Source organism: Miniopterus natalensis, chromosome 18 (assembly GCF_054644295.1).
Source record: "Miniopterus natalensis isolate mMinNat1 chromosome 18, mMinNat1.hap1, whole genome shotgun sequence".
NCBI lineage: Eukaryota > Metazoa > Chordata > Mammalia > Chiroptera > Miniopteridae > Miniopterus > Miniopterus natalensis.
Window position 1 is genome coordinate 29,583,742 of NC_142098.1, and position 24,208 is coordinate 29,607,949.

The following is a 24,208-nucleotide window of genomic DNA, read 5'->3' on the forward strand; positions in this document are numbered from 1 at the left end:
AACAGCACATGCTTTGGGGAGAATCATCACAGAGCAGGATAGTTTGTGGAGGCATCCACATCAGGAGAAGCAGACAGATGACAGACACGCTGGTCTTTGGGAGAGGTGGCGATCGGCCATCAGAAGTCATGTGCTTACCAGGCACCTACTTCTGTGCTCAGCCCTGAGCTGAGGTGCTGGGGGAAAGACAATGTGAGAAACATGGCTTTTTCCTTCCAGGATCACACCATCTATTCGGGAAGGTGGGGAAGATTTCAGCCGTCAATCTGAGGGCCACAGAGGGCTGTCCTTCAAATTTTTTATTGACACTGGTACTGACCCTAAATTCAGGAGTAGTTCAGTGTGGACTTTAGAGACTTCTTGGCCCTTGAAGACTAGCAGGATGTTGGTCAGTAAACTATGTTCTAAATACAGTGGCTGCTAATGGGTACAGGTTTGCTTTGGGCGGGTAAGGAAAATATTCTGGGATTAGATAGTGGTGATGGGGATGCAACTTTGCAGATATACTAAAAAACACTGACTTATATCCTTGAAAAGGGTGGAATTGTTGATATGTGAGTTATATCTCAGAGCTGTTAATTTTTGAAATAGTCTTTAAGTTCTACACAGCTAAATTATAGTAAATTTTATTATATATTCGGAGAATTGGGCTTAGTGGAATAGGGAAAAGGGGTGCAGCAGACAAACATCGGTAGAAAGGAAATTTTATATGAGGAAATGAAGAGTCAGATGTTCATGCCTTGCTCAAGAAGCCACAGAGCTGGTAGCTAATGAGGTTGGGACTTCACCTCCAGCCCTTCTGGCCCCAGTGCTCACTCAGATGCCTCCACATCAGCCGACTGGTGCCCAGAGAAACACTGATGCTGCAATGTAGTAGTAACACTTGACAACTGTGGTAATGATTTGCCTGTGCAGAGTGGCCTCGCCCTTTCTCTCATCTTTGCTTAAGCACCACTATGGGTGAGTGTGCAGCTGCAGAGGTGGGTGTGTCTTAGGAGAAGGGACCTAGAGGCACCCTTCTAGGAGACAGGAGACCAAGTCTGTTTTTCCAGGCTGCATTCTTTCTTCCAGGTATTCAAGGTGTTCCCACCTCCATTTAGGGCTCTGTCTTTCCCCGGATTCTTACGTGCACCCTGTTCTCCCAGAGCGAGCTAAGTGTCTCAGTGAAACCACGGAGATGTGGGGTCCATGGCTATTTAGAAACAAGGCTCAGAATTAGCTGTCCTATGCATTAAACAGGAGTAAATGTTGCTTCCTTTCTCCTCTGTCAAAACAGATGCCTATTTCTATTGTAAAGCACACATCTAGATTAAAGCCACTGGAATCACTGTCTCCCCTGCAGCTCATAAGAGACCTTTTGATGTCATTCTCAGCTTACTAGTGTAAATAGTGGGTCAGAGTCTCATCCTGTTGGACAGGATGGAAATCTGACTCAGGGTTTGTAAATACTGCTGCATTGAGTTTATTTTCCCCGGGACGTTTTCTTCCCCAGCAGGAGGTGGAATAACAGCATCCTGGGAATCAGCCTGTGGAGGAATCTCCATGCATTAACCTGAGCAGTGAGATCCAAACAAAAGCTCTCTTTGCCACCTCCCGCCGGAGCCCCGATCCAGGCAGTCCCCACTGTTGGGCTGCATTCAGGCGGTGTAAATAGAATTAGATCTTCGAGGAGTAAAAAGGAACTGGGATTAATGAAATGGAAATCTTTCCCAAGCTGCAGACATCCCCTCTCCCATCTCAGGAAAGTTTTGTTAGCTTTAAAGGAGTTAAAATAACACTTTAAAAAATATATTAATGCTTAAAGATTATTATAATCACCCAGTACTCGGTGTCTCCTCTAGAAGGGTTTTGTGACAACTACAGGAGGTATCACCTCTAACGCACTTAGACCCATGCCTGTCATACAGAGAGGGCTCCCTGAACAGGACCCAGGGAGATGGTGGAGGCGGTGATGGCGATGCATCAGTCTGTAGCATTTCAAATATCTCCGAATGTGGGGCTGTGCAGACAGAGGTTGGCAGTGATGGATGGACTCCAGGTCGCAGCCAGGTTTTGACAGTGTGAGCGTGCAGCCTTAGGCTGGAGAGCCAGCTTCCTGTGGAGTTGGCCTATGAAGGTGGCAACAGGCACAGCCGCCCCCCTCCCAGTCCTGCTGGGGTTCTGCTGACCCACAAGCTAGTTACATGGGCGGGGTGCGCCTCTGCAGAAGGGCAGTGCCTGTGCAAATGCCCATCAGAACACAGAAGAAGCACAGTGCATGGCACAGGAGGTGTCACAGGAAGGGCCAGTCCACCTGGGTGGGCATTTCAGTTCTGCCTCTGTCTAACTGTGTGGCTTTGAACAGAACAGGTACTCTCTCGTGCTCACGTTTTTGTTTTTTTCTAATATGTTTTTATTGATTTCCGAGAGAGGAAAGGAGAGGGAGAGAGAGAGAGAAACATCAATGATGAGAGAGTCATTGGATCGGCTGCCTCCTGCATGCCCCCCACTGTGGGTTGAGCCCAAAACCCAGGCAAGTGCCCGGACTGGGAATCGAACTGCCATCTCCTGGACCATAGGTTGATGCTCAACTGCTGAGCCACACCGGCCGGGGTGTGCTCATGTTTTGTTATCTTTTTTTTTTTTTTTTTTAAATTTAGCCACATCTACAGAGTCCTTTTTGCTCTACAAGACAAGACATTTGCAGGTTCTGGGAGTTAGTCTGTGGTCATCTTTAGGGACCGACAGGGCATTATTCTTGTCCACAGGGCTGTTACAAGGATCAAATGAGCTAAGACATGTGAAATACCTAACATGGTTCCCAGCACATAGTAATGACTCAGTAGATGTGTATCTTCTTCCTTAGAATTACCCCTAATCACACTTGCTTGTGTTCCTCCAGGAGAGCGCTGGGGGTTACCACGGTTGTAATTCCCACAGCTCGGTGCTCTGGCTGGGCCAGTTTTCCTGTCTGGCAGGGCTGGAGGCCTCCGCTCCTCTGAGCCCTGGAAGGAAGCCAGCCTGCGGAGAGAGCCTTGTCTGAATGACGTCCCCTCCAACCGTGCCGGGTTGGCCAAGTTTTGGCTTTTCTAAGCCTCAGCTTTCTTATTTGTAAACTGGGGTAAATGGGAGGAGCTTGACACTGGGGTTCTCATTTCTGGTGAAAATCTAGGAATTACAATCACCGATTACAAGTGACTCAAAAAATGTACATGTTGGTGCTAAGGCATGTTCACCGGCTTCTCGGGGGAAACTGCCCATTGCAAAATGACAACCGAGTGGAAAGAGCTCTCACCCTCTCCAGCTATCCATCCATGAGCCTACAGTAGGGTTCCTGCCTGTGGCTGCTTCTGGCTCAGGGTAGGCTATGCAGGGACGTGTTGGAGAGGCTGGCACTGGGCACGCTCTGCAATGAGAGGCTCAGCAGATAAGTGAGGATCTGAGCTCAGGTTTCCAAGCTTAAGGCAGGGGCTGACTTGTTCTGTTTTGAAAACAACATTATTCATGGTTCCAGGACAGAAGAGAAAAAAGTGGGAAAGGAAAGAAGCCTACTGTGTGTCAGACACATGCTTACTGCTGTCTTTATATCATTGAATTCCCACCACTTCACCCTGTGTGGGGAAGCGTTTCATCTCTGTTTTTCAAATGAGAAAACAGAGCCTGAGAAAAATTTCAGTAATTTGCCTGATGCCTCACAGCTGGGAAGTGGCACGAGGAGAGGGAAATTGAATTAATACTTCAAATCCAAAACGGAGCTTCTTAGCTATGTAACAGCAGGCCCTGCCTCAGCCTGAGCTGGCAGCTTTTCTTCCCGTGCGATGCACACATCACAGGCCCCTCCGTCAGCCCCCTTGCAGGTCTCCGCTCTCCCTGATGGACAGAAATCCAAGGCCACAGTTCATTCTGTTTCAGCGTTTTCCCGTTCCCCCAAGGTTCTAGCAGAAATCACCTCTGCCTGTCTTGCCTCCTTCTCAGTCCTCTGTCTTCTCCTCTCAAACTCCCTGTTTTCCAAATCCTTTCCGAAAGAGAGACCAGTAACAGACAATCGCAAACAGATAGAGAGGTCGACATCCCTGCTGATCCCTCTTACCCTCAGAATTCACCCCCCGCCTCCCAGCTGCAGGACACTGCCTGTGGCCCCATCGTCACTGATGATCTTTCTGGAACTATTTTGGAAGTTTGTGTTCTGAATCATTTTTAAAATTGCAAGCACGCCGTCTTGGGAGAATCTTGGAAGCTCATGGAAGTAACCCAGAGATGAGATGTGTGAAGCGCATGGGGGGATACCACTTAGCATGGGTGGTGGTGAGCCGTGACTTGTGGCTCCAAGGAGATGTGTCTGCATTCCTTTGAAACCTCTCCATTTGGATGCCTGGGTTCAGGCCTTTACACAAAATCAACCTCTTTAATCGCAAAATGCGGTCCCTGGGGAGCAGGAGGAGAGCGGGCACCTGCAAGCAGGTGCAGGGTCAGAGTCGGTGTCTCTGAGAGGCCCGAGGACAGTGAAGTCGAGCCTGGAATAGAGCACATCTCACATCTCTGACCTGGTAGATGCCACCGTGAAAGCCAAGAGGCCCTGGGGGCAGGGAGGTGGGGTGGAGAAAAAATACACAAACCCCATCGAATATTTCCGTTGTGAGAAAGGCTGCCCACCTCAACATCGCATTGTCAAAAGTGAAATCTCTCCCATCAGAAGGCCGGGGTCACTCACTGTGTGACCTTGGGCAAGTTAACCTCTCGGAGCTTCAGTTTCTTCATTGATAAATTCAGGATAACATGGTAAAAAAAAACCCGGGGCTGTGTGTGTGGATTAAGGAAACAAAGCACGCGGAAGGCTCAGCACAGCATTCAGCGAGGAGTAAACACCCAGTGATTGTGAGGCACCCTCAGATTTAATACTTATTAACCAGCTGTGTCCTGGACACGAAGCGCCGAGCCGAGCTGAGCCGACTGAGCGCGGGACTGGGGCTGATGTTGGAGCGATCCGCTCCCAAACGGAAACTACATTCCCCTCAAGGAAGATTTTTTCCTTCCTCGGGGCAGGATTCTAGCCTTTCAGAGAGCAGCCTTATACCTTCACGGATGTCTCTGGGCATTAAAGAGTGTGACAGTTCCTTCCCTCTCCATCCGTAAAGCAAGGACAGCAATAACCCTTACCTTTGTCTGCGGGGAAGTGTGAACCGAGCTAGGGCTGGCGAAAGCCCTTTGCAAATTACAGAGTGCTGTGAAGTATGAATTATTGTAATTGCTCTCCTCCAGGCATTTCATAAACAATGCTGAAAATTAGGGACGCATGCTACTGGTATTCAAACAGCACTTATGCCTTTTTAAATATATAGCTATAAACTATCAGCAGATGGGTTTGAGAACTCTGTCTTCAATCTGATTTAAGTATTCTTAGCCCCCACTGAGAGCAGATTCCCCGCTGGGCAGCTCAGCAGATGCCAGCAGGCAGTGAGCACAGTGGTGGGCTAGGACAGTGCTGTGGTCCCAATGGATGTGTGACTTTGCCCTGAGTCATCAAAGGTCATCTGAGCCTCATTTTTCTCAATTGTAAACTAAAGATCCTAGGACCTACCTCACTGAGTTGTAAGAAGTAAATAAGAAAATGATCATAAAACCCTGGGCACATGCCCGGCTGGCATGGCCAAGGGGTTGAGCATCGACCTATGACCCAGGAGATCAATGTTCGATTCCCGGTCAGGGCACATGCCTGGGTTTTAGGCTTGATCCCCAGTAGGGGGTGTGCAGGAAGCAGCTGATCAATGACTCTCTTATCATTGATGTTTCTCTCTCTCCCTCTCTCCCTCCCTCTCCTTTCCTCTCTCTGAAATCAATAAAGACATATTAAAAACACACACACAAAAACAAACGCTGGGCACATTACCTAGTACAGGGTACCTGGAAACCTCCTAATGCTGCCCCCCCCCCCCCCAATTGATAGGTGTTCTCTCTTTTGCCTTAGGCCCCTCAGCTCTAATTAGTGCTTGAGCCCTCACCATCAGCTGGGCTCCCAGGATCCTCACCAAGGTCACTGCCACTCCAGCTCTGCAGTTCACCTCCCAGCACTTGACTCACTCTGCTGACCTTCAGGCCTCCAAGACTAGTTCCAGCATGGCCAGGTCTTTGCTGACTCCACCACCTCCCCTTGATAAATCTCTGTGTGGGAGATTGGGTGGGGGGTGGAATGAACTGGAAGACAACCTGGTAAAGCCAGTGAGTGCCAACAGCAGGAATTCCTAGTCATGTCCCCCACATGGTGAGGGGCTGCCTGGACTCCAAGGACCCTACTTTACCAGTCAACTCCATGTGGACAGTCCAGGTACAGCCATGTCCACATCGCTTTGATGACAAACCAGAGAAATATAAAATTGACCTCAACACTATTCGTTCTAATGGCCAAGGTTTTAATGCTGATCATAATGACAGGTAGTATTTATTGAGCACTTACAACATGCTACAAAGAAGTGTCAGCACTTCACTCCTTTAATCTTCACAACCACCCAAGGGGAAATGCTATAGGATTACCCTCATTTTACAGACGAGGGCACATAAGGAAGGGCAGAGGTTGGCTTTGAACTCAGTCCCTATGGCCATAGCAGAACCTCCCAACTCGCAGGGTGCAGTTCACCTGGGGTAGTGTGACTAGGAACAAAATCAGTGCCCTGCCTTCCTCCTGGCCTCTGGTAGCCTCAGCATCCCTAGGCTCAAAAGTGGCATTCCTCCTGTGTCCCAATTTCCCTTTTTTAGGCCAACAGTCATATTGGATTAAAGTTCCCCCTGATGACTTCATCTTAACTTGATCATTTGCAAAGACCCTACTGCCAAAAAAGGTCACCTTCACAGGTACTGGGTGGGGGTTAAAACCTCAACAGTTTGGTGGGGGAGGGCACACAGTTAGACCCGTAATACCATCCAAGCTCATTTCTATATTACCATGTTAGACATGAATGTGTCCCGTGTAAGTCTTTTTCTCACACATTCCTTCAACAAGTATTCACTGAATGCCTCCCCTGGGCTCCTTACCATGCTACCTGCTAGAGATACGCTGATGAACAAATGCAGGAGCTCCGTCCTCATGGAGCACAGACGGGGCCTTTGGAGAAGTGCAGTCACTGGACCCTCACAGCACTGCACCTAAACCTTTATCAATCATTCCAATGGCTCATTGAAGGGATAACTGAACGTGGAGCTTCATCATTCTGGGTCAATCTAAAGAGAAGGCCACTGGCAACATATACATTTCAGTCCTCACTTGAGGATATTTTTTCCATTGCTTTTCAGAGACAGTGGAAGGGAGAGAGAGAGAAACATCTATGTGAGAGAGACACATCGATTGGTTGCCTCCCACACGCTCCCCAACCAGGGCCAGGGATCCAGCCTGCAACCGAGGTACTTGCTCTTGAGCAGAATCAAACCCAAGACCCTTCAGTCCACAGGCTGATGCTGTAACCACTGGGAAGAACCGGCTAGGGCACGCATATTAATATTTAACTAACTTTTTTCACTTGTGCACATCTCCAGTTCATCCACTGCTTTGCAAAGTGGCGTGTGATTTCTTAAAGTCCGTATGTGTTTTTTCCTCTCTAGTTTACTGGTGGGGGTCTCATCATGGGCCTCCCAGACCTAGCCCTGCGCGTAGGGTGATTCAAGCAGGGTGCATCCCTCATTAGGTGGAAGAGCTATTACCCTGTGCTCTGTTTAATTAAGCTTCACTTAATGGAAAAACTTTTTTTTTTTTTTTTTAAACGGGTTTACTGTCACCTCATCAGTTATTTAAGGCAGTTCATTTCACAGCAGGGGGAAAAAAAGAAAGAAAAAAAAGGTCTCATTTGCTTTAACTGGATTGGTCTGAGAAAAAGCATGGCTGTCTGGAGGATGCCTAATTGCCGCTGGATCGCATGCTTACTCTCCATTTAGTCCCAGGCTTCTTATTGAAGCGCTAATCACGGTGAGGTCTCACCTCCTGATGAATGATTTTGTAAAAACTTGATATTCCTCAGCTGAGCACGGAATGTCTGCAAGTATAATGCCACTCGGGCTGAATGGAGAGATAACTAATGCCCTTAATTTTGCAAAGAGGGCTGTGATTTGGTACATGCGGTACAGATCAGGGGAAATCAGCAGAAATTAATTTCCTTCTTTGCATAGGCGCCACCTCTGTTATATCATGAGCCGCTTTTCTTTAGCTGTTTTCCCTGGGGATCTAGAGAACGCTTGGCACCTGTATTTGGGCTTATTTCTTGTAGCAGGGGTCAAATTTAGGTTATGCCATTTTACCTGATGTCAGAAGTTGGGGAACAAAAAGTTGTCTGATTCTGGTCTCATTTGCCTACCTCACAAGGAGCGAGTATCACTCACGCTCTATTTCAAGGTCTAACATTGTAGATGTGCAATCCAACATTCTTTCACTTTACTCCCTGCCCCCTGCCATCCACCACCAACCCTTGAAGGTGGGACAGAGGGGCTTGTTTTCGTTTCCGTTTTCCCCACAGTGGTCACACACCCAGCCCAGGTCTCAGTCTTAGGCTCTCTGCTGCTGCTAAAAGTTCTGAGGGCATAATGCATCCGGATGGAAAATGAACGCCTGAGGTGGAGAGGGACCCCCAAATTACGGACACTTGGCTATTTCTGCATGGCCAATTGACTTCCCATCTTTGCAATCGGTAGTAAAGGTGGGAGCACAAACAAAGGGCTGAGCGGGATTTGGCAGCACCTTGCAAAGACTCAGCCATAGGGCCTGCTGGGCTACCTCAGCTGCAGAAGGGGGAAGGGGAGGGCAAGGAGGCACAGGCATGGATGGGTGTGTGTGGGGGGGAGATAGCTAGAATAACTCTAAGGCGGCAGAAACTATTAAGATTTCAGAGTCCTTGATGTGGGTAGGTACAAAGAGTGTCCATCACGGGGAAAAGAATGGGCACCTCCATGAATTTCAGAGTTTGAGATTATTTTGTTTGTTTATGTAATTTTCTAACAAAAAGAAAAAAGAGAAACAAGCTAGTGTCACCTCCTTTTCATTTGCTGTTGAAAACAGGGTTGAATCTCCTTTGCAGCGAGTGTGGGTTCTGAAGGGACCAGGGCTGTGAGCCGGGGTGGGTAACAGCCGCTCTTCCTGTCAGAGAGTAATTCTGGGCCTCACCTTTATGCCCTTGGAGGAAATATTGATTTGTGGGACCTGCCTCCACCGCCACATAACTCCTCCTTTCGTGAGCGACATACCTAATCTTTCCGACAATGATTAGCTCATGAGATCTCCCAGAGCTGCCTCATGCCGGCCTGGTGCCTTTTGTTAGGAGATATTTATTGTCTGGCTGGCCTCCCACAGTTCCCTGCACCGCTCGCATTTTATTAGTCATTAGCACCTTTGGAGGGTGAGGCAGCGAAGGGTGTAGAGCAAAATGTTGTTCTAATGTGGAAACCGTTCTGAGGGAGAGGTTTGAAATCATGATTCATTCATTGGAGGACTATCTGGAAGATTTGGGCAGGCGAGAGAACACCTGGGGAAGGGCGGGGGCATTTCCTCCAAGGAAACATGAAAGGAGCTGGCGGTGTTTGAAGTGCAGGATGCAAGACCCTTGGGTGAAATACCAGCTTTCTAAAAATTCCTGAAGCCTGTGAGTTCCTTGAGGCAAAGAACATGTTTCACTAAATTCATAGCATCGAACGATTGCAGAAATCCTAGTCTCCACAAGTATTTCTTAAATGGGTTGCTACGTGGAACGAAACCTAGCTGAGTTCTGTGCATCCCCAGGAAGAAACAAAACCTTCCCAGGAGCCCTAGCCGGTGTTGCTCAGTGGTTAGAGCGTCGGTCTGAGAACTGAAGGGTCAGGGGTTTGATTCTGGCCAAGGAGAGGTTTGCAAAGATGGCCTCCTGGAACCTGCCAGGTCAGGAAGGCCCGTGCCACCTCATGTGACAGGCCCCTGGCAGCTTTGTCCAGCTTTGCCCACACTCTCTGTCACTGCTCCATCTTTATCCTATACCAAGGACAATTGAGAGCCCCATGGCCTCTGCAGAGGGACCTCTGGGCTGCACCCTTATTGAGCCTGAGCCCTAGGATGTTCTCACAGCTTGCCTTGTAGGAGTCGCCATGGCCCCTTCTCCCTGCCACACCGTCCCCCAGCCCAGGAGCTAGCGCCCAAGTTGGCGTCACAAGTCAACACTACAGGATCCCTTTGCGTCCGCGGGCCAACAAAAGGATGCCCATGGCCGTGAAAGAACTCATTTGCAGCATCTGGCAGGTTTCACGTCCCTCTCAGAGAAAAGGAGTGAAATCACATCTCCTTTCTGTAATGTTATAATAACAAGTCATTTACACTGGCCTACAACCCACACTTCTCAAGGTGAAAAGCCAAAATTTTAAAAAATTACCCAAAGAAATCTGAGTTGCCACTGTCAGCATTTCATCACCCTTCTCACCTGGGCAGCCCACGTGATGCCTTTATAAAGGGCTTCCCAGTCCATGAGCTCATCCGACCCTCCAGCTCACTTGGGAGCAGGGGAGGTGGGGCACCATTCCTCTTTTTTTTTTTTTTTTCATAAGAGAAAACAGACTCAGAGAGTTCTGGGGAGTGAGTTATCAGCTGTCAGTGGTCCCACAGTCTCCCGAGCTGGGGCCTCCCCCCTAAACCAGGAGATTATGGGCACTGAAGCAGGGATTTCCTAACCCACCACTGGGCTGAGACAGCAAGTCTGTTAGGTATCAAGATCTCAGAAGCGGTTTCTTTTTTCCTTTTTTTTTCTAATGTCACCAAACTGCTTTTTAAAGCACCGTTTTGCTGAATCTATTGGCTGTGGGGTGTGGGGCCGGTCAATCTAGCCGTCCCCACCCATTATAGCCCCTTATTCCTTCATTTTTAGGGGATAAAACAATTAACATTTGGAGAGCCACCCACCTTCTCCAGCCCTTCATTTCACAGGTAGGAAAGCTGAGGTCCAGGTGACTGGCCATTGTGCCTGGAGTTCATGGCAGTTCTTTGCCTAGGACAGTGGTCTTTGTGCACCTTCATTAACTGGACAGACGTTCCATGCTTCAAATGAGGATGCATTGATGCCTGAGACCAACACGGACTAGTAGAGCTTTTTTGGGTGTTTGAAATGACCACTGAGCACTAGAAATGGGACTAGCCCCTTGAGGAAGTAGATGTTCCATCTTATTTAATTTTAATTGACTTAAATTTGAAATGCCGCCTGTGTTTAGGATGTTATCATATTGGACAGTGGGGCGCTAGACCAATGTTTCTCAAGGTCGAATGTGGAACCCACTTGGAGAATTTCAAAAATACTCATTCCAGGTTTTCATTGATTTTAACTGGCTTAGAGTAAAGCCCGAGCAATGGGATTTTTAAGATTCCCTTGTTCATTCTCATGAGCAGTCAAGTTCTAGAGACACTGGTCTAAGTGTTAAGCTCCAGGAAGAACAGAGGCCATGCCGGCTGTGTACATCACCGTTCTCGCTGGCTAGGAACTCAGCGAGGAGCCAGCTGTGTTCCCGAATCTTCGGGAACTTCACATATCCTGGGGAGAGGAAGTGCTGTATTACATTATTTAAAAGGACTATGTGATACAAAGGAGTGGAACTGGTCACTTCCACCTAGGGGAGGGAGCAGGAGTGAGGGTCTCTCTCTCTTATTTTTTGTTGTTGTTGTTAATCATCACCAGAGGGTTTTTTTCCCCATTGCTTTTCAGAAAGGGGAAGGGAGGGAGGGGGAGAGAGAGAGAAAGAAGGAGAAGCATTGATGTGAGAGAGACACATCGATTGGTTGCCTCCCGCATGCACCCCAACTGGGTACGGGGAATGAACTGCAACCCAGGTACATGCCCTTGACTAGGAATAGAACCCAAGACCCTTCAGCAGTCGGGCCAATACTCTAACCACTGAGCATATGGGCCAGGGGAAAGGGGGGGGTGTCTTTTTATGGTAATGATTCCAGTCGTGAATTATAAATAAGGTATATTTTTTCCCATTTGTTGCAATAGATGTTTCTGCTAGGCAAGTCAAAACTCAAGTCTGTCATTCACAATAGGATTAACCTGGGATTATGGAGAATCTAATTAACTGATCCGTTTTATCTAAGACCCACAAAAGACACTTCATGCTGTCTTTGAAAGTCCTGTTCATCTGAGAGTGTTTGGTGCACGCTTCAGAAATCGCCCTGCACGTGCACAAGGCACTTGACTAGTTCGCTGTATTCCATTACTTTTATTTAATCCTTAACTTAAAAAAAAAAAATCCCATTCCTTTTGATAAATGACGCTAATACCTTTGAAAAGAAAGAACTGGGCTTCAAAGATCGGATTATTTGAAACCACAATGAGATCATTACGGAGCTATTGTTGGTGTGTTCTTTCTAAAATAAGAGGGGGGGGACCCTCTGTGGTATGAGGGATACAAATGAAAAAGGTCATTTACAAATGTGGCAGAGTTTACTCTTAGTGTGGTAAGGTGGTTCAGGGAGATGCATTAGAAAGAGGCCTCTGGAACAGCCCCCCACACTCTGGTAGGCGTCAGGCTTCCAGTACTCGGGAGCAGCCTGGCTTTCGGGAGCCCTCACCCCTGTCCGTGGCTGACTAGGCTGGGTGGGTGCGCATGGGCCGCCCTGGCCTGGGGACACCGGCTGCACTTCTCAGAATTCGGAAGGCGCTCAGCAGTGGTGAGTGGAGGTGCTCTCTGCCTTCACTTTTGTAATTATTTAAAAAAAAAAACAAAAACACAAAATCCAAAAAAAGCCACATCAGGCCCTTGTCATTTATTAAGGCCGTGTTGGGGTAATTCCCCCTCTTATTGTTTATTCTTTAGAAAACAGACGTTGTGGAAAGCGGTTCTCTGTGAATTCAAATTCTCCAGTTAATCTGGCTCACCCAGATTGAAACGCTTGGTGATCAGTTTAAGGTTTGGTCATCACAGGACTAGACGTTGGAGATTATGGATATAGTTGTTTACTTGGAAAAGGCTGGAGGAAGCAAATATGAGAAAACTGGAGGGACATGATGCAAATTCACCTGCAGAGAGATGGTCACCGATTCCTCTGTGGCCCTATACATGGTCTTGCTTGTGCCCATTGCATCATACCATCGTTCATCTGCTTAGACGGTTGTCCCACCATTGCTTGAGTAGAGCCTAGAGATCAGAGACTCATGGCAGCCGCGTATCCCCAAGTTCCAACCCAGGCCTGGCACTATGGAAAGTTACTGCTGAATGAAGAGACGGGCAAATAAAGCATGCCGTGTGGATGTTCCCTGCTCTGAGACAAAGGGAAATCTACATCCAGGCTTTGATGCCACAGATGAGGACTCATTATGTTGAGCATGGGTTGACCCTTGCCATTTGTTGCCCTAATCTGCCCTCAGGTATTTTAGCTCATGCAAAAGAAAAACTGGAAATAAAATCTCTCTCTCTCCATATATTCATAGAGTGTTTATTTACAGTCTGCAATGGCACTGCTGACAGTGTTACCTCCTGTATGTGTTGGTATATGTTCTCCATCTTCATGATTAACATTTAAAAATATTACACTGAGAAAAACAATACTACCTTCAGGTTGATTGAGTAAAGCACAGATAATAAGCTCTTCGTTGCACACGTATTTAACAGTCTTATCGTTTGAAGATGATTTAATTACTTGAAAAGATAAATAAATGATCACTGAATGATTCCGTAGGTTTGGGGTCTGCAGACTGAAGGGGGAAATTCCTATGATCCTTTGTGGCCAGGAGAGCCTGAGAACGACATTCACATCCTGACGGAGATGATAACTCAGTCCCAAATACAGTTCTGGAGCTGAGATGATCCTTGGAGATGGATCACGCAGTTTCTTTGTACTAAAGATGAGGAACATGGACTCCCAGAGTTTGGGAGCCAGGGAAAGCCAAAGCTTGGGTTTTGCAGCCACATAAACGTGAATTTGAACTATATATGCTTTGCAGTGATTCGGGATGTATCCCTGGGTGATTTACTCAACCACTCTGAGCCTCGTTTCCTCCTAGATAAAATGTGTGTGATATTTCCATAAAATTGTGGTGAAAATAAAACAAAATGGTACGGACCATGCCCTGAGCAGACTGCCCAGCACTAGAAAAGTCATGCACCTGGCCAAGACTAATCCTCACTGTCATTACCTAATTCTATGTAGCCTGTTAGTGATAAAACCAGGATTTGGACCCAGGTCTGCCCAGCACCAGGCAGTGAGTGAATTTCACACCTCCAGTGCTGACCTCCTGTGGGTCTCTATTTCTCCAGAAGCAGAGAATCAGACTTACCCTGGAGCATTTTCAACATTTCCACCTGCCCTTGGAGAACATCCTGGTCAATGAAAAGGGACCCTACTTGCTGCACACCTTAGCATCTGAATTCCGCAGCAGAGTGCTCAGCAGCGTGCCCACTGACCCTTTTGCCAGCTCTGCTGTGTATTTGACATGGGAGCAGAAGCGATGATTACCCCAAGCCTATGCTCTGTTCCAAGTGTAGAAATCAGAGGATAAGCAATGTGATTCAGGGGGTCCTTTCACGCTTCCTCTCCCACTCTCGGTGATTTCCACAGACATGGCATAATTCCTGTGATTTGATTTGAAACCATAGACCAGCTCGGTGCTGAGCGATGAGATCTGAGGGGGAGTAAACTAGGCTGGAATTAATTTGTATAACGGAATCCGATTGGTTACAAAGCTGTGTTTGTTGCAGTGGAGACCAGAGCCCCTGGGCTCCCCAACACCAACACGGGGACCCCACACACAGAGTGGGGTTTGCAGCTCCGGCGCGGGCCTCGGTAATATCCTAATGCAATGATAACACGTCTCAAGCTGTAAATCACCGCCCTGGAAATGAAAAGAACAGGGCAGCCTGCCTGATCCTTCCCGCTCTGTGGGGAGGAGAAACCTGAAAAACCAAAGCCGCTTGCTTTCCGCTAAGTGCTTTCGTCTTTCTTTCTCCACCCGGTAACAGTTTCCAGCAGGAGTCCGAATATACTTAAACACCCATATATGTCATTTCCTTTTACGGAGACAAAAGCAGGCACAGCGAGGGAGTTTTATGCTCAAGGCGCAGTAGCTTATGACGGGTGATCTGCTCTTGAGATACAAGGGCGAGCCTTCCACTTAGAGCTGGTGGTTTTGCAAATCCATTTTCCCGTCATGTTATTACTCCCGTGACTTTCAGCAATATTTATTTTTCTGTCCAAGCAATATGCTCCAATCGTAAAATAAAGTCGCTGTATGTTTCTGTAGAACCTCAATGCTTACGCATCCCGGCGTATGGTTAGAAAGCGCTATTATTTTTCCATTGCTTTTTCAGAGAGAGAGAGCAGTAGGGAAGGAGGAAGGGGTGGGGAGAGAGAGAGAAACATCGGTGTGGGAGAGACACACCAATTGGTTGTCTCCTGCACACACCCCGACTGGGGCAGGGAGAATCTGCAACCTAGGTGCATGCCCTTGACGAGGAACTGAACCTGTGACCCTTCGGACTGTGGGTCGACGCTCTAACCACAGCCAAACCAGCCAGGGTGGAAGTGCTTTAATGGAAGGACTGTTCGAAAACCACCTTGGGGGTGGGTCTTTTATAAAACCTGTTAGAACACTGATATAATTTCCTAATTATTACCAACATCAGGGGCTTCTTAGGAGGGCAGTCTCCTATTCATTTTCATGCCTGATTCCTATAAACTCCCTACCACTGAATACATCTATCAGATCTCTAGATTTTAAAAGCCTTTCTAAAAAAGAGATAAAAAAAAAATCTCCCTAAACACATCATGTTTTAACCCATATATTTAGAAATTCTGAAACGGGTTTAAAAATAAGTAGCAAAGATTAACTTTTGTTGAATGGTGCTGTTTAAGGACCTGGCCCTACTGCATTGGGATGGACGGATGTAAATATCTTCTATGCATCTTCACTTCGGTCATTGCCATAAAATATTTTGTCTTCCTATTTCTGGTTTGGTTTTACTATGTTAGTCACAGTATTACTCCCATCTTCTCACCCCTCCCCAATCACTGGTGCCATCGAAACTTAAATTATTTTCATCGTAAGGCTATTGTATGTGTATGGGGATGGGTGTCTACATTTGAAATGCAATCTTCTCTCAGAGAGGCTTTATTTTGATAGGATTGTAAGGGATAGAATGCAGGTCCTGGAGCCAACCCTCCAGGGCTCAGATCCCAGCTCCTCCACTTGCTGGCTCTGTGACCTCAGACCAGTTACTCACTCTCACTGTGCCTCAGACCACTTCCCCGCACAGCGAGGATAACAGTATCACTGCCATGTAGGGTTACTGTGAAACTTTATTGACTCAACTCATTGAAAGCATTTAGAAGAGTATTAGGCATATAATAATAAATGTTATTATTATTATTATTGTCGTCATAGTCATGTTATTAGCAGACATCAAGTCCTAATATTGGTTTACTTTAGGTGGCATCTAGGCTGCTGTTTTTATCACAGTGACCATAGCATTTCCTTGTGAACTTCAAACACAAACAAATGGCAAGTGGGTATTGATCACTTGTTGAGAATACATACTCCACAGCCAGATGTGATTCTGGTTCAGATTCTAGCTCTGCTCTTTATCAGAAGCAGAGCCTTGCACAAGCTGACTAATTTTCCTGGGCCTCAGTTTCCTCACCCTTTAAAATAAGGATACTCACGGTACCTATTCATAAGTTTGTTATAGAAACTTATTTGTTAGATGAATATATAATGGCTATAAAAAGTGTCTAAGTAAATTTTCATTCTGAAATTGAATAAATTAAAAAAGTCATGTCTGAAAATTAATCTTATACATACCTGAGACTGATCATTAACACAACACTGTATGTCACATAGTCACATAAGCACTTACAAATAATGGGCCCCATGAATTACTTTTAAAGGCAAGTAGGTTTTGCTGGTATTTCCAACAGAAGAAAATAGACAATTTCATCTTTCCAACAAAAGGCTTTTTATTTCTTGGTCATGTGGAAGCTCTTAAGTTCATTAGTATCGAGGTAGAATTTTTTTTTTTTTTTTAAAAGGAAATGAAAAAAGTTGTCATCTGTGGCAACACTTTTAGTGTCAGAAATAATTGTGCTTTACAGCAAAATGGCAGCCAGAAGAGAGGTGCAGAAATATCAACTTTAATTAAACCCTTCCTTTCAAATACATTTCACAGTTTGTATGCGAGAATAATTTATCACCATGTGAATGAACACTTAATACCTGGCGTGCTGTGAAATGGGCAGGGATCTTATTGCACCATATGTTCTTTCCTTTCTATTTCTTCTTGAGATCCTATGGTGGCGATATCAAGTTTGAACTGTAAGCATGTGGTTCAAATCATACTTCACCCTTCCATGAATAGCCTGCTTTGAGGAACTCGCTCGCTGGACACGTAGTCATGAGTAAGATATAATCCCAACCACTGAGATGCATTGTAGGTTGAGAGACACCAAAACCAAAAGTCCGTCTCGTTGCTTCCCCTGTCACTAGCTTAGGTCCCACCAAGTGGGGAGAGAGAGATGCAAGTGGGGCCAGAGGTTTCAGGCAAAGGAGGTGGGATGAGGTAAGATCACTCCTGGTGGCATTGTTAACAATCCACTCCCGAGGGGGAGGTGGCAAAGCATCTAGAACCACGTGCCCCTATGACGCAATTAGAACTGGTAACGTGAGAGCCATCTCCATTCTCAGTCCCCATCAATCATATGTTCCTCTCCCGGACTCCCATGATGCCCTAAGTTTTTCTATTATTACAGAAACCTACCCAAGCACAATTATGATGAATAATAACGTAAATATGGAGTGCTTACTGTGTACCAGGCATGGCGTGAGACTTAGGGGCATTACTCGTTTAATCCCCTTGTCTGCCTTGCAGTGAGTATGAGTCAGTTAGCTTACTCCAAACCCATAGCCAGGAAGTGGTAAAACTGGCACTCGGACCTGGGCAGCTGGACTCCACAGCACACGTTTTATCCCCATACAGATCCTGAGGGGTTTCTCTGTGTGTGTGTGCATGTTTATCTCACCCACCCCATGGTAAGCTCTTGAGAGATGAGGGACTATCTCTCACGTCTGTCTCCTCAGTACCTGGGTGAAGTGCTCACATGGTCCAACATGGGTAAGAAACTAGGAATTGAGTTGAGATGAGGTCGGGATGGAGCCTGTAGCTAATCTGACCTTTGCTCTGCCTGCAGAAGCCGCCTGGGGAAGTGGGCAGCCCTGACGTGATGTGCTCAGCGAGCAGAGACATTCCCTTCCGAGAGAGGTCCGCGTGACGCGTCGGGGAGGCCACCGTCGGCCAGGTCGCCACACGGTTGGCGGAAGGGGCGACAGCCACATTCTCCTGTGCCTACCACGTAACCAAAAATGAAGGAGAACTACTGTTTACAAGCTGCCCTGGTGTGCCTGGGCATGCTGTGCCAGAGCCAGGCCTTCAGCGCCGAGCGGAGGAGCCACCTGCGGCCCTCGTTCCACGGGCACCACGAGAAGGGCAAGGAGGGGCAGGTGCTGCAGCGCTCCAAGAGAGGCTGGGTCTGGAACCAGTTCTTTGTGATCGAGGAGTACACCGGCCCGGACCCCGTGCTCGTGGGCAGGGTAAGGCCGCTGGCATTCCACGGCGGTTTCTCTCCCTCCACCCCCACGGGAGAGGATCGCCAGAAAAAATCCAGGGGGGAAGACACTAAGGGTCTGGCCGTCCACTAAGAACCATAAAACACTGTTCATATATCCTTCCAGCCTTTCTTTTCTCAATTCACAGACTTACCCATGTTGGGAACACTTCTGTCTTCCACTTACTCTTACACCACGAGAGCTACGCTGTTCAATGGCTGCGCAATAGCGAGCTGAATGGAAACGGCCATTCTTAGTTTGCCATTCTCCAGATGGGGGCATCTCCTGGCCATGCCAGTCCCACCCGGGTGCCCTCCCCTTGTGTCCTCCTACCCTCTCTGCGTCTTTCATCATTGCTTTCCTTTTTGTATTGCACGGGTCTGTCTGTCTGTCTCCCTTGCTGGAGCCTAATGCTACTGGCCATCAGGAACAGTGACACCCTTGGGTCCGCAGGTCCCAAGGATGGAGGTGTCATAAGAGTGGGTGGGATTCTGTCCGCTTTGGCTCAGGCCTGGCAAAACTCAGATGGGATGGCTGCGGAGTCCTGGCACTGCTCAGACTCTGCGTTCTCCGTGGCCCCTCCAAAAAGGTTCAAGGGGAGAAAGAGTCCAAAATATGTTTGAAAAACTGACTACTCACTATCATTTAGGGTAAAGCATGCAGCTGTGTTTCAGAGAACAGTGACATTAACGACAAGGAGACAGGTGTTCACATACCTAAGAACGGAAAGCCTACTGTGTGCAGGTGCAGAGCTAGGCAAATGGCGCACTAGTGTCAAGAGTCCCTGACCTCAACGGGGCCTTACCTGAGCATCTGAGAAAACCACACTGAGGAGTAGGGTAATGATGAAATTGAATACGAGTAATTTTGAATTTACATGGTAACATTTGGGAGAGATGAAGGGAGGTTTCCTGGAGACCAAGATAATAACCTGTGACCGGAAAGAGGAGCCGGAGGGGGAAGGGACAAGAACAGATGTGAGGGTGCTAATTTCTGAGCCTTGTAGATCCAACGAAGTTATCTTGGCTGCTCCTAAACATCGGAAGAGCATTCCCTATTTATCAAGTTGACACATTTGGAGGAGGTCCATGTTCGTGTCTCAATAATACTGTTCAAGTTTGGGAAAGAGTTTTTTTTTTTTTAAGAGATGAACTAAAGAATTTTATTCACTTATACCCCAAAATGGGAAGATTATACCCAAAATAGAAGTCGACACGGGAGATGGGAGGGCAGGGAAATCACTACATGGAGGAGATGGGCTCTGTGCCCAGAGAGGAAGAGGGGCCTTCGGCTGCAGCAGGGGCCGTGTGGACTGAGCCACGTGGAGAGCTGTGCAGGAATTGCTCAGAACTCCGCCGTGGGACTTTCTGAATGGGGTGTAGCCTGTGTGTTTGGGGGGCAGAGCTGGAGAGTCAGGACCTGGAGAGCTGTTTCAGCATCTCTGAATGCCCACTAAGAGGAAGCACAGGGAAAAGAGGGGGGGGGGAAATGAAATAGAAAGTGATGTTTAAAATCCAGGCACACAAGAATGATCCTATGGATCTTCCTTTCGAGGTACTGCCGATATGTAGTTCCCAGCAAATTGGGGGGTAGGCTAGTTGACTTGTTCCCCAATAACCTTTGATTTGACCACGTTGAAGGCTGAGTGATTTAAGATGCTCTGAGAAAGTGGGATTTGGCAAACCGCGGGCTCCCGGGTTTCTTGCCGGAAGCACAGTCTGTCGTGCTGTGCGGAGGGGGAGCCATCCGTCTGCGGAGTTAGGAACTGGCTGTGTTTGCCTCAGCTCCTGGGTCCCCTGATAGCACTGGATGGTTTCCCGAACTGCTTTTTGTGTTGAACCTAATAAATGCTGTTGTCAATTGTATGGACCATCTTTGTTGGCAAGGAAAAAAAGGAATTTATTTGTGACTTTGAAATCTGAAAACAAGAAAAAATTATGGGCAGTATATTTTAAAATATTTCAGTGTTTTAGTTGATCATCAAATAAAGTCTATTTCATTCCCAGGAGTCTTGCCAAATTTGTATGTACCTATAGGCATCCCCCCGCACTGAAATAGTTGGTGCTTCACGGAGGCATTGCAAATCAATCAGGTGATTTGTGAAAAATTGAATGGATACAAAAAATTTTACAAAGCACTATGTTCAATCTTGTTTTGCAGCTCTGGACAAGCTCCTGAGGCCTTGGTTTCATAATAATTAAAATGGCATTGATAATAATAAATGTAAAATAGTATAATATAATAATTTATTATTATACAAATAATAAGCTAAATTTCTTTTAGTTTATACTAGGTTTTCTCATATAGTAGGTAGAACTGAGGGCTTTCTGTCCTGTCAGCTACTCTTGCAACCTATGAGAATGGTGAAAATAATGCTGATCTTTCCCACAAAGGGCATAATGAGGGCAGAGGAATGCAGATTAAGATGAAAGCTGCAGAAATCGAGGTTGGACAGCAAGGGAGGGTGAGTTTATTGTTACAGGGAGATCAGACATGGAGTTTGGGGGGGTTTCATCTCGTGAAGCACAGAGCAGAGCGAAGGCAGAAAGGCACAGGGTGGGGAGTCAGGAGACCTCGATGACTTCCTGGCCCCGCCAGGTGTGGATTTAGGCAGGTACCGCATTTCTCTGGGCTTTGTCAAAGAAGGGGGGAAACCTACGGATATTTAAGATTTTTCCTGTGGTCTGAGAAGCTGGATATCTCAGGCCATCCGCCCCGCCCCATTCCCTGATTTCCCACCTACCACTCAGCAGGTCCTCTGGAAAGGTCTAACCCGTGAATTGTTTGTAGTAACAAAATCCTGGAGACAGTGTTAGTGTGTTTTGGAAGAAAACTGCTAAAAGAAACGATAATGGCTTCCATACAGTAGATGAAGGAGGTCGGTCTGTGTGTATCAAGGTGGAAGCGTCACTCACATTTATTTTTAGAGGGAAAACAGCGGGGAAGAGGGACTTGTGCCCTATGGCACTTTCCTGCATAAAAATAAACGGGGCATTCACGTATCTGTATAGTATTCGTGCATATGCATAGAATATGTCATGGGGCTGGTAGCAAGAGTTGTGTCAGTGGTGCAAATGAAGGAATGGGAATCAGAACTGAGAAAACTTAGTTATTGCACAAATGCCTGTTTTTCATTATTTGTAACATGCAAATATTTCTTTCAAAATAACTTGATTAATGACATGGATGTGTATATATTTTGTATGTGTGCCTATATGTGGGCAGGAGGGAGGGAGAGCATGAGTCTTAGAATTTAAAAAAATTCAGAATTCAGCCTGAGCCCTGCTTCACTGCTCCCAGCTGTGTGACCTTGGCCAAGGAAGTTATCTGCTCTAACATTCCATTTCCTCACTGTGTGCGTGTGTGTCTGTGTTGTAGCAAATGGCACGTAAATGGGTCTCTATCTCCCCGTGCATCCTTCGTGGAATTACAAATCTCACTTTCTCTTTTTCTAGCTCCATTCCGATATTGACTCTGGTGATGGGAACATTAAATACATTCTCTCAGGTGAAGGAGCCGGAACCATTTTTGTGATTGATGACAAATCAGGGAACATTCATGCTACCAAGACATTGGACCGCGAGGAGAGAGCCCAGTACACGCTGATGGCTCAGGCGGTGGACAGGGACACCAACCGGCCGCTGGAGCCACCGTCGGAGTTCATTGTCAAGGTCCAGGACATTAATGACAACCCTCCTGAGTTCCTGCATGAGACCTATCACGCCAACGTGCCCGAGAGGTCCAACGTGGGTGCGTACAGCTGTGGGGACCCGTTCTGCCTGCAAGGCCGGTGTCTCCGGGGGCGGGTGGGCTGGTAGTAGAACTTAAGCTGCGCTTCCTATCGTGGAATAACAAATAAACATTGTATTTGTGTAGTCTTAGGTTCCTAAAATGGACCTGAGGTTTGCAAATCTAAACTCACAAACTCTGAGGGAGTGTGGAGAAGTGGAAAGCAGGTGATTGAATCCAGGTCATCCTGGCTCTGGGACTTATTAGCTGTGTGACTTGGACTTAATTACAGCTATTCTCCTAGTCTTAATTTCTCCTTCTGGAAAATGGGAATAACAGTTTCCAGTCACACAGGATTAGAGATAATATGTGTCCACAACTAGTGCCTGCCGATGTGTAATTAGTAAGTCATGGTAACGTGTGTTGCATGTAGGCACTGTGCTAATTAATGACGTATATGCACCACTGCATTTAACTTTTGTAAGGATTCATCCTTGCAATGAGGTGGTTCCTATTTGACATATTTTGCAGATGGGAAACCCAAGCTAGAAATAGGTTAACCAGTGGGGAGGGTTACATAACACAGATGTAAAGTAGGAAGGGTTGTAATGGACTTGGTGGCGTTCTAGATGCAAACTAAGCAGAGTTCATCACTGCCCCGGCTGCTCCATGGTGGCAGAAGTAGAGCCCATTCTCCTGTATAAAACTCCACCCCTAGAGTACCCTGGCTTCCTGGGTACAGCTCAGAAAAGTTGTTTGCACGCAATAAGGAATTATAGAAGTGTAATTAGAAGAAAGTGAGATTTATTGTTCACCAGGTGGAAATCACTGGCAACCTTGTGTGTTGAAGGGGTGTCAGGTGGGACCTTTCCTCTCCGCTGAAAATGTCTCGGGAAGAACTTGGGTTTGGTTGCTTGTTGGGTTGGGGTTAGACTCTCCACTCCAGCAATAACTCAGTTTTCAAAAGAGACTGCAGAACGTCACACCTCCATACCCAGTATCTCGCAAGTACAGTGGATGTAGAAGAACCCTGAGCAGGGGGACGCTGGCAGAATACATGGGCGTGCCCCAAACAGTGCCTGGCACAGAGGAGTTTGATAATTGCCAGTTCTCTCCCTCCAGCATCTCCACCCCCTTTCTTCATGCCCTCAGATACTTGTGTCTATCAAGGAACATGTTTTTTAGGAAAAACAGAATCTCATTTCCTTCTATTCCCTGGTTTGCTCTCATGCTGACCCACAAATGCTCACCTTACATTGCACCAGATGTCTGCTGGTGGTTTCTGCTGTATGACTACCAGACCCGTTAGAGGTGGGAAGATGCGACTGTCAGGCCAATAGGGAATGGCATTCTGTACTGTACTTACAGCCACAAATTAATTCAAATGTAGTATTAGTGACGTTGCATGCAAAGCAGCAATAAAGTGGTGTATCTGTGGCTCTGTGACACACAGAAGCCTGCATTCTGTCCTTCCATGAAAAGCGAGTAGTCTTCAATTCTCCTTTATTATTCTCTTTGGGAAGGCTTTTATTTAATTATTTGATAGGCTGAACATTTCAACTGCATGGGTTTCAGAATATTTTTGAAATACTGTCCATAGAATTATTTAACTACCAAGCACAGCAGGATGTACTATGAATATAGAAAATTCATTTTTAAGGTATGGGAATTTAAGGGAGGGAGGGAGGGAGGGAGGAAGGAAGGAAGGAAGGAAGGAAGGAAGGAAGGAAGGAAGGAAGGAAGGAAGGAAGGAAGGGAGGGAGGGAGGGAGGGAGGGAGGGAGGGAGGCTATTTTGCATTTTGACCCCAGGAAAATGAAAGCACGTTAGATAACCTCCGTTTTTAATTTTAAGGTGGAACTTTGTAAACGAGAATAGAATTTGAAAAGCTGAGGGGCTGCTGCTAATGAATCTATTTCCCTTTTA

General features: G+C 46.8%; 1 protein-coding gene across 2 annotated transcripts in view; it reads left to right on the forward strand.

Annotated features, from left to right (window-relative positions):
• The window catches only part of CDH11 (cadherin 11), a 118,505-nt gene that overhangs the window by 61,361 nt on the left and 32,936 nt on the right, over positions 1-24,208 (forward strand). Inside the window, exons 1-3 of one of the 2 annotated variants that reach the window (XM_016213114.2) lie at positions 15,054-17,350; positions 18,140-18,539; positions 22,010-22,304. In XM_016213114.2, the coding sequence (XP_016068600.2) occupies positions 18,312-18,539; positions 22,010-22,304 (523 nt within the window). In that variant the 5' untranslated portion in view covers positions 15,054-17,350; positions 18,140-18,311. Of the gene's footprint in view, positions 1-15,053; positions 17,351-18,139; positions 18,540-22,009; positions 22,305-24,208 lie in introns of those variants that run through there. The other variant, XM_087827567.1, reaches the window with a different exon arrangement.